The sequence below is a fragment of the Psittacula echo genome (genome assembly GCF_963264785.1).
Source record: "Psittacula echo genome assembly, chromosome: 1".
Lineage (NCBI taxonomy): Eukaryota > Metazoa > Chordata > Aves > Psittaciformes > Psittacidae > Psittacula > Psittacula echo.
The window spans coordinates 98,038,036-98,050,520 of NC_137735.1; the positions used below are offsets into that span (position 1 = coordinate 98,038,036).

Below are 12,485 nucleotides of genomic sequence, written 5' to 3' on the forward strand. Positions count from 1 at the left end.
GGATAAGTAGAAACCAGGCACAGAAGTAGCTACGCCGGTGCATTGGTTGCAGCAGGGCAAGGAGCACTTGCCTATGTGTTTCTTCTTGTTTCTTCAGTGCCTCTGCTCAGCAAGTCTCATGTGCGCCGAGCATTACCAGACTGCCCATACAAGCCCAGCTACTTGGTGAATGGATTCCCTCTGCAGCGCTACCAGGGACTCCAGTTCGTAAGTTTTACTCCTTAAGCAGGTATTTGCCCAGGGGAACACAAGGAGGAAGGAGGGAGATCACATTAAACATGAGGATCTCCCCACTGACCTGAAGTCCTGGGCAGATCTGATCATCAGTAGTTCAGGTCTGTGCATCCCAGTACAGGCAAAGGGCAACACTAAGAAAAGGGAGATGAGTGCTACACTGGGGTACAAATGTGTGTGTGCCTTAGAGAGCTCCTTGGAACTCGAAACAAAGAGCAGAGCCTTCACATGGAGCCTCAAAATGGCCACGAATTTTCTTCCCCATGGATAAACTGTAGTCTGTGTGAACTACTAAATACCCTGACAAATCTTGAGGGGGAGCTCACATTTATGAGGAATGCAACATAGCAGGGATTCATCCCCCATATTGCAGAGCAGGCTGAAGTCACCAGTATGGTTTGTCCTCCCTGATGCCATTGCAAGCCTACACTCCCTGAGGGACTTGCATCCCTCAGCTTTGTCTGGAGGTCTTCACACATGCTTTCTGGGCTCCTGTGATCCCTTTCATCTCCTCAGGAGGACTTGCACACCTCTCTCCCAGCTAGTTCTTGCTCTGTTATAGGATATAGATGCACAGTTACAGAGATAGACAGACAATGCTGAGAGAGAGAGAAAAAGGCATACCCATGTACACATCCCAGCATGCTTCCTTGTGTTTTCCATTCTCACAACTTGCTACCAGGTGCCTCAGAGAAGCAAACAGTTAGTGAGCAACCCCTGCTCCCTCTCAAAAGAGCTGGTTACCCTGCAACTGTGTCTGTGTCACCTTGTGACTGATACTTGGCATTTATGAGGGTTTTACTTGATTTTCCTCCCTTCTTTCCAGGTTCATTTATCCTTTGTTTACCCGAATGATTACAGCCGCCTGAGCCACATGGAGAAAGATAACAAATGCTTCTATCAGGAAAACCTGTATTACTTGGAAAGGTAGGATGCTGCCAATGCAGGTTTCCTAGCAGGGTGGAAGGAGATAGTTTGAAGGCTGGAATTGGGGTGGAATTTCATACTTGCTTCTGTAGGACTCTCTTGATTCTAAAAGATCTCCCTAAGCTTTGCAAAACATTAAAACAGTTATAGTTTATTTCGTTAACTTATATCCCCTTTAAGTGAAAATATGTTTAGGTCTCAAGGGGAAACTGCCACTGCTTTTCTTGCTCTGTTAAGCCAGTAGCTGGGTCAGAGCATGTTTATTCCATTATATCAGGGAGTGTTATTTCCAGCAAACTTTGCCTGCTAGCAGCTGGAGCCTCCTGATGGCTGTCACTGTGAAAAACAAACCATGATCACCGTCAGGCATCTCTATGGGGGAAGAAATGCATGTCATTCATCTTCACTGGGATCCAGCTCTCAATGGTGGTCCTGTGAGGTCCTGTGAGGGATCGCAATGCAACCTTGCAGAAGGACTCCTCTCCATTCAGGAGGACTTTTTTGCAGGATAAGGAGAGTCACTTTTCTGGTGACATAGCTGATAGTGGCCTTCGTGTCATCAGGATCTTCTTCCTCCCCACAGGACTATTTTGAGGGCTGGAACAACAGATCGTGTCATAGGTTTGGGAGGCAACTCCTGGGGCTGAAGTTCTTAGGAAAGGATGGAGAAGGTGGCTGCTGTGGGCTGGAAGGTGCAGCCCAGGTCTATTGCTTTGACAGCTTTGACATTTGTATTGTGATAGGAATTGGGAACTGGGTGCTATTTTGCTTGACATCAAGCACACATGGAGTGGAACAGTCCTGAAAATCCCTCCCAAATGGTTGAAGTACAGGCATATGAGGACAGCACAAAGACAGTGGTGGTATGAGAGAAGAGAAAGAGAGATCATTGCAATTACCTGCCTGAGCGGCTTTTACAGCATGATGACTTGCATTTGTGAGCACTATATCATAAGCAAGCATCTTAAAGGAGGATAAAGAAGTGTTTCAGGGTACTTATATTGGGATTTCCTCCTGTTCTTACGAGAAAATGTCTGAAAGACTGAGATGATAAACAAGGAAAATGGAAGTCTTTGACAGTGCAGAGTAAGATCTGATTGCCCAAAGACATGAAAGATGGTGATGGTGAAGTAGGATCTAGAGGTGCTGGGTGGATGTAATCAGAGTAATGGACCATCACCTCTGAAGCAGTGGCCATAATTTATTTGGAGAGGGCAAAGTAACTTTCGTCAAACTTGTGTTTTGCCCTTCCCTCTGCAGATTCGGATTCTATAAGTACATGAAAATGGATCGGCTGGAGAAGAGCCTGGACTCTGGAGAAAAGACAGAGGAGCCAGGTAGAGGCCATAATGTCAGAACCTGGAAGATCCTTTTATCCGTCACTTTTGTGTGTGATCTTCCAGCACCAGCTGAAAGAAGTAGTTGATTTTTCTGTACCAAGGAAGTCACAGCCCTTCCCTGCCAGATTGCTGTGGCTGGGAAGAGATTTTTGATGCTGCTTGCACTTCTTTTATGGGCAGGCTGGGAGGTCACCAAACAGTGGGCTGTAGTGGACAATGCGACAACTACCTCTCAGTCCCACATTTAGCAATGCAATTCCAGCAACAATGTGGGCAGAAGTGACAGAGCCAAAGGTGTGCAGCGTGGCGGCCTGTGCTCATACCTGCCCTGCAAAGCTGTGGCCAGAGCGATGGCTAAAGGCAATGGTAGACACTTCCACAGCCTTTGGCAATGCTGCCTAATAGGTGCTGAGGAGGGTGCGCAGCTCCCATGTGTTAGAGCATCCCTGTCCCTCTGAGGAGGAGACAATGCTGAGATGAGGCAAGAAGTAGCTGCCCGTGGTGGGGCTGGTGATGGGTCAGGATGGAAAACGCAGTGGGAAGGTGTCAGAGGTGTAACTGTGATTACTCCTGCAGGCTCCCAAGAGGGGAATCTGGATGATGTGCAGTATGCGGAGCAGGATGTGGAGAGTACCAGTGCCCCCGAGCTGCCTGGCACAGGGAAGGCAGAGCTGGCGCGCAATGCTCCCAGCAGCGTGGTGGGCAGTGATAATGTTCATGAGGACTATTCCCTTCGGGAGCACCGTCGGCTCCTCTCAGTAGTGGGTGGAAACACAGGAGGGGGGACACAGACGAGAAGGACAAAGAGGTCTGGTGTCAAATCAGCCACGGTGGCCTCTGCCAACCAGAGCCTCAGCCAGGCTGGCTTAGAAGGCAACCCAGTAATGAAGAGACCCCGTCTAAAAGCTGGCATCAAAGACAACTCCAGGACCCCTCCGCAGCACGCCAGGGCTGTCCAGGGGAGAGCAGCTGTCAAAAAGGCAAACCCTCCTTCTAAGACTGTGTCTCAGCAGCCTGTCGGTGTCCCCAGGAACTCAGGGGTCATGAGTCCCAAAGGACTGAGACCTCAAGCAGACCTTAGCACCGCTAAGGATGGGCTGCAGCCAGCAGGCACTGTGCCAGCCAGGAAGGGAGCTCCAGTCTCTGGCAAGGCTGGCAGACGTGCTGTGAGCACTGCCAGCCCCAGCCAGCAGCCTGGGCTGACACAGTGGCTGAACCAAGTGGAGTCCTACATTGCTGAGCAGAAGGCGACCAATGGTGGGGACATGGCTAAGGGAGAGGTGCAAGTGGCATCTCCTGTGAAGGGCAAGTCTGGGCCTGTCGCAGCAGAAGAGGAAGAGGAAGAAGTGGATGGGGAGCCAGAGGAGGAAGATGAAGAGGATTTTGATTACGTACCAGTGTTCGACCAGGCAGTGAACTGGGAGCAGACCTTCAGCACAAGCAATCTGGACTTCCATATGCTGCGCACGGATTGGATTGACCTGAAATGCAACACGTCAGGAAACTTGCTGCTGAAAGAAAGGGAGGCCCTGGAAGTCACACGTGTCTTCCTGAAGAAGCTCAACCAGAGGACTAAAGGGTAAGGCACCATGTAGAAACTAAGGGGTGGTATTCCAGAGCTGGTGTACCATTCTAAACAGGGAATACTTGTCATGTAAGGAGATAGTGGGAATTAGAGGATAAAGTAAATGTGGGAAATTAGACTTCAGGCAAGGAATCTATGAAACAAATTGGGCTTTAAATTCCTTTTTGTCTGAGAAATTGGACTAGTTGGACACCAGACCATGTCTGCGGGCTGAATATTGCCCTCCAACAGCTGGTGGCAGTAAACCCGAAAGACTGGAGGTTTCCATCCAGCTGGTTATCACTGGCCTTTTGCTGGCTTCCTTCTTGTAGAGTGTAGGTATTGAGAACACATATTAGCATTTTACCAGCAGAAGATTAAGAAACCCTGCTGATATAAATTAGGACTGGAGCTCCTTGTGCTTGTTGTTTCACGTCTGCCACATCTCAGCTTATGGACTTAGGACGTAGGACCAGAAGGGACCTATCAGATCATGTGGGTCCATACACTGACCTCATACCCTACACTGTTATCTGAATGTGTGTCCCTCCATCTTTAAACGAGCTAGTTTTCTATATCCTGGTATTGTTCTGGGGAGATGTTTCATCTCCTGCCTTCTTTGATGACCCACTGGAGATCAGCTTTTGCTGGTACTCTGTTTTCACATGGTCATAACATGGTTCTTTTTCTTCCCAAGCTTTACCATCTTGATTGCCTTTCTGGTAAAGATATACCTTCTCTAAGCTTCTATAAGCTAAACAATCCAACTCCTGACCCTTCTGTTGAGTTGGCCTCTATTTCCACAATATTCCTATTTGTCCTTCTCCATGCGGGTTTCGGGTTGGGTTAATTTTCTTGTACATAAGTGACCAGTATCCCAGATGTTTTATAGAATGGATGTTATCAGTTCCCAGTCCCTGCTGGAAGTAGCTCTAATGCTACATCTTAAGATTGCGTTTGTTTTTTTTTTCAGGGTCACGTCAGTCATGGTCTAACTGATCAGCACACATAAGCTTTTCTCAGCATTTTAACTGTTGAGTGTCTATTTTACAGCAGGAACTCTTGTGATCCGAAAGGGCATGATGTGACATTTCAACCTGTTTTGGCCATTCTGACCATATATCTCACCCTCGTTTTTACTGTATAATTGCTCAGTCCTACTCTGTGTAATTGGCTGATAAGCTGTCACGAGCCAATTTCACTAGCCCAAACATACTCCTTGTGCCAAGATCGCTGTGGGAGGTGTCAAATACACTTACTATTCAATCATTCAGTCACATTTGTTATTTTCTGTGTCACCTTTATTTAATTTCCCTTGCCAACTTGGCTGGCATCCCAGGTCTAATCCCACATGCTTGTAGATTTAGGGAACAGGTGCTAAGCCTTCCCATGGGACTTCGGAAGTGATACAGCAAAGCAGAGGGAGGCTGGGGACAGAAAGGTTTGCGCTAGCCAGGAGGAAAGAGCCTAGCAGAGCCGAACAGGCTGGTGGAGGGCGAGGGGCTGGTGTACAGAAGATGTGCTCACCCCCGCTGTATCCCCTGCAGGCGGTTCCAGCTGCAGCGTATTGTGAACGTGGAGAAGCGCCAGGACCGCATGCGGGGCAGCCGCTACCTGCTGGAGCTGGAGCTGCTGGAGCAGGGAGGGCGGCTCGTTCGCTTCAGCGAGTACGTCTTTGCGCGGGGCTGGCAGGGCATTGGTGGCGATGAGGAGGAGGAGAGGAAGATGAGGAACCTGGCGTGGGGTCGCCGGCGGCACCTGATGGCTGTGCCAGATGAGCCAGAGCTGTGCTGGCCACAGGGCTTTTCCTGGAACCACCGTGCTGTGGTTCACTTTGTGGTGCCAGGTAAGGGGGACATCGAGGGATGGCACAGTGGGAGGTTCCCAGAGGAGCACTCCTGAGCAGTGGGTGTGGGCCAGCCTCAACCATCTTGAGTCACTTCCAATTTCTGTTCTCTCCAAGTCAAACCCCCTCAGAAATATGACTGAGCCCAAATTCCCAAATTTGGCTTGTAAGCTCAAAGAAAACTCCTGTTGCATAGTGGGAAAGAACTGACACTGATTCCTGGGCTTTTTGGTCCAGGTTTTCAGCCTGGGCCTATTTCAGCATCCCTGCAAGGCTAGCGGGGTTTGAGGGAAGGCAAGAAGCCTTGCCTGTTGAGAAGCCACAGCATCTTTGAAATTAGCTTTGCTTTGATTCTCTCCCTCTTGTAATACAACCAGTGAAAAACCAGGCACGTTGGGTGCTGCAGTTCATCTCCGATATGGAGGAGCTGTTCCGAGTCACTAAGGATCCATACTTCAACATCATCATCACAGACTACAGCAGTGATGACATGGATGTAGAGAAGGCTCTGAAACAGTCTGCCTTGCACAGGTGAGAGTGCTGCTTGGTCACAAAAAACAGCTCACATGCACATGCCTGCAAACACTGCACGTCTGCCAATCTCTGTGTATTGACCTGCCACAGTCTCCTGTGACATCCCAAAGATATCCATCCAGACCTTGCACATATACATGAATATATTGTTGTTATAATGCATAATTATGTGTATGTATAAATTATATACACTATAGTGTATTATATACATATATAAAATTATATACACTATTATATACATATTATATATGTATATAATATATATACATATTTATAATTATATACACTATAGTGTATATAATAGTCTTATAAAATGGTAAGACAATAATTACTGTATTCATCCGTCCAGATGCATCTCTTTTCTCCTGGCTTTTGTTCAAGTTTGCAAGAGAGAAGAGAAAGCAAGTCTCACAGTGATGGGGCAGGGGGAGGACAAGAAAGCTGTGAGAAATGAGACAGTGTGGAGACCTCTGGGGACTCCGCTTGCTGGAGTAACTGTCTGGCTTACTCTGCTCTATTGTGTACCAGCCTTTGCTGGTCATTTCTCTTACGTACCAGGGTTCCCAGTAACAGGTCTAGCCCTAGGGTAGAGCTGGACTAGAGCTGAAAAGACTTTGGCTAGAGACTGCCCTATCCTTGCTGCACAAGAGGGAAGACCCTCAGGGCATGCTGGGGCCTAGAGCAGCGCTGAGCTTGTACATTCACACAAAGCAAAGGCTTTCCTCCTCCCTGAGAGGATGCACAAGGGTGCAGGCAGCTTCACAGCCCAGTGCCTGCAGTGTACCACTGCTAGTGGTGCTTTCTGTGTTCACCGGCATGCATCACTCAACTTCGCTTTCCTCTCTGACCCCCAGCTATCGGTACTTGAAGCTCACGGGGAATTTCGAACGTTCTGCTGGGCTGCAGGCGGGGATAGACCTTGTGACGGTAAGCCTGGGGGCCTTGGGGTGGAAGAACCAGGGAACCAGGGAAGGTCCTAGTATGTGTCTGGTGCTCTGCCTTTCACACGGAACATGCTGGGTTTTAGGGAAGGGAGTAGCCTAGCAGAGCAGATCAAATGTAGATGTGTTTCCTGTCTCTCTAGAATAAGGGTCTCACCCTTTATCCTAAGGAGCCTGTGGTCCATTCAGTTCTTGGTCCACCTGCTGGGACTATTGAACAGGAGGGGGCTCAGCAGTAGCAGCCTTGTGATACTGGCTTTGACAAGTCATAGTTACAGTATTTCACACCCTTTGTTGAACAGCCCCTCAGTGGCTGTTTTACCAGCCTCTAAGATCTCAGTTTCTGATGTAGCAACAAATGGTTCTTTAATTCTGTCCGACATTTCCCGCGTCTTCCTGCCCCTCAAGAAAGACTTACTTAAAGTCAACCTATTTCTTTCCCAACCGGTGTGGTTGGTTCCAGGACCCACACAGCATCATTTTCCTGTGCGACCTCCACATTCACTTCCCAGCTGGAGTCATTGATTCAATCCGGAAGCACTGCGTGGAAGGCAAGATGGCTTTTGCACCCATGGTCATGAGGCTGCACTGTGGCATGTCCCCACAGTGGCCTGATGGTAAGAGGGAGCGGAGCCTCTTTGGCTCAGACCTTGGGAAATGGGGAAAGAAGGAGGGTGCCTGCCACCTCTACAGTTGTTCCTCTGGTGCTGTTGAGGTCTGGAGCTTAAGATACTTCCAGGGGCACTAGTTGAGGGTACACTAGAGATAGGATGGGTTTTAACAATGCCAGGCATCTGCAGTTTGAGATCAGAGAGCCAGCAGAGCCCTTTATATGGCACTTCTCCTGGTTGTCTCCTAAGGCTCTCTATGGATTTGAGAACCTTGACAAACTTCTATTTTGCTTCTTTCTGCCCATTTCTCTCTTTACTTAGGGGGCACAGCCTGTCCTGAGGAGAGCTGGTAGCCTGGGGGTGAGGGAAACCAATCCAAGTCAGGGGGAGGAAAGTGGGTGGTACAGGTCGTCTGATGTTAAAGTCATCCCAATGTTAGACAGAGGTGGCCATCCTGAGCCACCCAGGCACAGGGACAACCCTTTGAAGCTGGTGTGGTCTAAATACACTAGGTACTATGCTGCTAGACAGGATATGTGAGAGGCTCTGCTAACAAGTTCATAGGGCAGTCCTAACACTTCCCAAAGCTTTAATATGGGCGGCTTTGTCTTGGTGCTGGATTGACACTCTGGTATCAACATCAAGCTGGAGTCATCAGTGGTTCAAAATGTCAACAAACCTATGCCTCTTTGTGTCGTTCTCAGGCTACTGGGAGGTGAATGGGTTTGGTCTCCTGGGCATATACAAGTCTGACCTGGACAAGATTGGAGGCATGAACACAAAAGAGTTTCGGGACCGCTGGGGAGGAGAGGACTGGGAACTCCTGGACAGGTTGGAGTCCATTGTCATCCTGAGCAATCCCATGTTGACAGCTGTCTTTCCTCCTAGCGTGGCATATGTAGGCTGCTCCTGACCAGTTCTGCTCTCAAGGGTGCATAAGCACTCAGCGAGTGTCATTAGATAGATTAAATGCCTGAGCTATTCCTTACTCCTCAGTTCGATTGTAGTCTCTTGACAACAGTACAACTTAAAAGAGATTTCCTGGGGGTGAGCCCTCAGTGTATCTTTGTTATCCCATTTTCCCTAAGTGTATCCTTCTCCTTTATCCAGGATCTTGCAGGCCGGGCTGGAAGTGGAGCGTCTCTCCCTGAGAAACTTCTTCCACTGGTTTCACTCGAAGCGGGGCATGTGGAACCGGCGCCAGCTGAAGACACTGTAGCCTTCAACCCCAAAGCTGCTTGGCAGCACCGTCCGCTGTCTCGTCTCGATGTGCACTTTATTGAGGCACAGAGCCGAGCACACGAACTCTTCCTCTGCCTCCAGAGCCCTCTAATGGGACGGCACAGCCGAGGAAGGGATGGTCAGGCTGGGGGAGCAGGAGCTTCTCCTGTGAGCTGTTGTGTCCAAGATGTGAGATCTGTGTTTTGCAGGGGGAAGTTGTGCAGGGGAGATGTTGACAAGTGAAGGACTCGTATTTCCAGCCATGCGGTCTGGCGGATGGTATGGTGGGAGAGGTGCCATATTTCCCATTGAGTCTTGTGTAGTGCAAACCAAACAGACACAAATCCCAGCTAAGCCCAGAATGGTTTATTTAGAGTAACACAGCTTATCCTTCAATACTTGAATGGAAAAAAGAAAAAACAACAACCCTCCCATTTCCTCTCCTTCCCCATCTCTCCAGTATCCATGCTTTTGGACAGGGGACCAAAGGAAGTTCTCTGAACTGTATTGTGTCCACATGCCCATATGCTGACCCAAGGAAATCTTGGGAGGAGCTCTTGGGAGGAGCTCTTAGGCACTTTAGGCTGCTGGTGCTTAGACGTTTCTCTGTGCTTTTCACTTTAGTCATTAGGAACAACTGTGCTCATATTCAGCAAATTATGGGCCATGGATGGAGATGCAAGTATACTTCCCTTACGAGAGCCAAGTTTGCCTGCAGCTGGGCAAAGTGGCAGGGATTGATGTTACAAGTCCACCTAAATTATTGATCCGCTGCCTGAGGATAGTGGAGGGGTTATACAGAGAAGCTAGGAGGGCATCTCAGGAGGAACTTTGCAGCCTTATCTGACAGACCTGTGTGTTTGTCCTAATGATATCAGGGAAACCCTAGCAGGGAAGAAGTGGCAATATTTTATTAGTTGAAATATTGTGAATTTGTCAGAAAAAGAGGAGACAGAGTGTTCTGCTCTCCAAATCCTGTACATTTATGCCACATCTAAAGGTTAATTTAATAAGTTATGGCCTCACAGTTATGTCTTGTCATAGTTTGACTTTTCTGTAAAAGCAGGTTTCATGGTTCAAGAACCAGCACAGCTGTTGGTGCTTCATGGTTGAAGAACCAGCACAGTTGTTGGTGCTTCATCTCTGGAACAGCCCTGGGAGCACTGGCCTGGTATGGAGGAGGTGGCCTCAGGTCTTAGCATATGCACTGGGTGCAAAGAACAGCGAGGATGGAAGAGGGTTGAGTGAGTAAAAGAAGGTGCAGACCTATGCTGGCATTTATCCAAGGACTGTGAAAAGAGCCCTTGTCCACAGCCGACTTGATGCTACAGGGAATTCACATCCCCTGTAACTCCTGTTAATGCAAGGCAAGATCCCATTACCCCTGTAACCATTTTACAAGACTACAGAAACCCTGGCACACTCAGTGCTCTACATTAGAGCTTCAGTGTCCCCATACCATGCAGAAAAGGCTGCTACTGGTTGCAAGCTTCAGGGGAGGGCGTGACATAGGATGTTGCTCATGGCACCCATTTCTTCAGGGAGTGAAAAGTGAGTAATGGAGGTATGCAGGATGTATACTGTGCTGACATGGTACTAGAGTTGTTTGCTGATGGAATGGATGCCCGTTCAGAATAGGCATTCATTTATTATTTATTCTGTGGTGCTTGACAAGTCCATCAAGTTCCACTATTGCAGTAGAAAACTGAACATGCAAGTTCTGGCACATGAGATAGAGATCTCATCAAATCATCTGCTTGCCTCAGTCCAGGTTTTGTGACTGATGGAGTCAGAAAAAGTCAATCAGATTTCAGGAAGATTTACTGTGCAGTGTACAGCTATGGTGAGAGCTATGTCTCTGTGGAGCCTTTGCCAGAATGCAGACGCAGAGTATCTCAGAAAGGGCAGCCTTAGCCTTCTGCCCAAGCCAGGGCAGTCTTTTTAACTGAGGGAAAGTGCTTTACCCATGCAGAGACCAGGAAATTAAACACTGCAGTTAGGGCGAGAGGGAAGAGGCTGACATGTATTATAAGAGCTTAGGAGGCCAAAGCCCTTTGATGCAATGTTGCAATAAGCTCTGTGTCTGCCTGGAATGTGCAGTGTCAGTCATGCTCCTGGCGCATGTCAGAGCCTGTGCTTCACTCGAATGCAGGCACAACCCCACGAGAGTGCAGGTGAGCTGCTCTCCAGGCCCCAGGACTGTGCCTCCACAGCCTGCCTGGGCTGGCTCTGTCACGCAATCCCTGTGGAATGGGGAAAGGTTGGCAGGGAGGGCAAGCTCTGGGATGAGGCGAAGCACTAGCAGGACCCAGCTGCGTGACCCCATCAAGCAGAGAACAGCATGATGCCCATTTTGGAGGTGGAGACCTGATGGATTCAGTGGCAGCTGTTATGTCATGCGTATAGAGTGTGCTTTCACATCTGACTTAGATGTGGTCTGCAGCACCTGAAATTAGCAGCTGGTGTTCATCTGCAGACACTGGCAAGAATTAGGTGCATCCAGAAGGTAACTCACTTCGCTTAAATGGTATGAGTAACCCCTCTTTCTCACCAGAGAGGACAGGAAAGAGTGGACTGGAAAGTAGCATGCAGTCCTCACTCCAGCACTGCCAGCAGAATGTGAGGATTTAACCCCCATGCTTTAGCTGTGACTGGGCTCCTTTAGGATCATAGAATCACAGAATGGTTTGGGTTGGAAAGGACCTTAAAATCACCCAGTTCCAACCCCCCTGCCATGGGCAGAGACTTCTTTCATGCCTTGTAACCCAGGCCAGTGGCAAATAGAACTGTTTACCTCATGAGGACTCCTTGGTGGAGATGTAGGGAGTTTCAGTCTGGTTTCAGTCCAGTTTTCTGATGGCCAGTGTCACCACTGTCAAAGTTGCCATCAGAAAAGTTCTTCCTTTTCAAGCACAGTGGAGATTCTTAGTTGGTGTTTAAGCATTGCAGTAGTAAATGTGATTAACACTACTTGGCACTAGTTGGCAGCCTCCATGGAGGAGCTTGGAGTGAACCCATGGGGTAAAAGCTGTCTTCCAGCTGACATGCTCACAAGACCACTGTGGGTTGCAGGGAAAGAAGGGGCTACATGGTCCCCAGTTTGCTGGCCAGCAGCAAATCTTGCAGGAGCAGGTAGTCCCACAGCCATGCACTGAAAGAATGTGGCCATGTGGCCACCACGGTCCCTGATCAGAAGGTGGTTTGCCCTGTCACTAGTGTTGCATGGCATGCACTGCTGCTGCGAGGAGCGCTCATTTCTGGGTCTGG

General features: G+C 48.8%; 1 protein-coding gene across 1 annotated transcript in view; it reads left to right on the forward strand.

The window, feature by feature from the left end:
* The window catches only part of B4GALNT3 (beta-1,4-N-acetyl-galactosaminyltransferase 3), a gene marked incomplete at both ends in the record, with an annotated part of 64,018 nt that extends 54,802 nt beyond the window's left edge, over positions 1-9,216 (forward strand). Inside the window, 10 exons of the mRNA XM_080638944.1 lie at positions 98-207; positions 1,061-1,161; positions 2,422-2,498; positions 3,078-4,080; positions 5,613-5,911; positions 6,289-6,442; positions 7,300-7,372; positions 7,850-8,003; positions 8,702-8,828; positions 9,108-9,216. Of these exons, the coding sequence (XP_080495070.1) occupies positions 98-207; positions 1,061-1,161; positions 2,422-2,498; positions 3,078-4,080; positions 5,613-5,911; positions 6,289-6,442; positions 7,300-7,372; positions 7,850-8,003; positions 8,702-8,828; positions 9,108-9,216 (2,207 nt within the window). The remainder of the gene's footprint in view (positions 1-97; positions 208-1,060; positions 1,162-2,421; positions 2,499-3,077; positions 4,081-5,612; positions 5,912-6,288; positions 6,443-7,299; positions 7,373-7,849; positions 8,004-8,701; positions 8,829-9,107) is intronic.
* Positions 9,217-12,485: the final 3,269 nt, after the last annotated feature.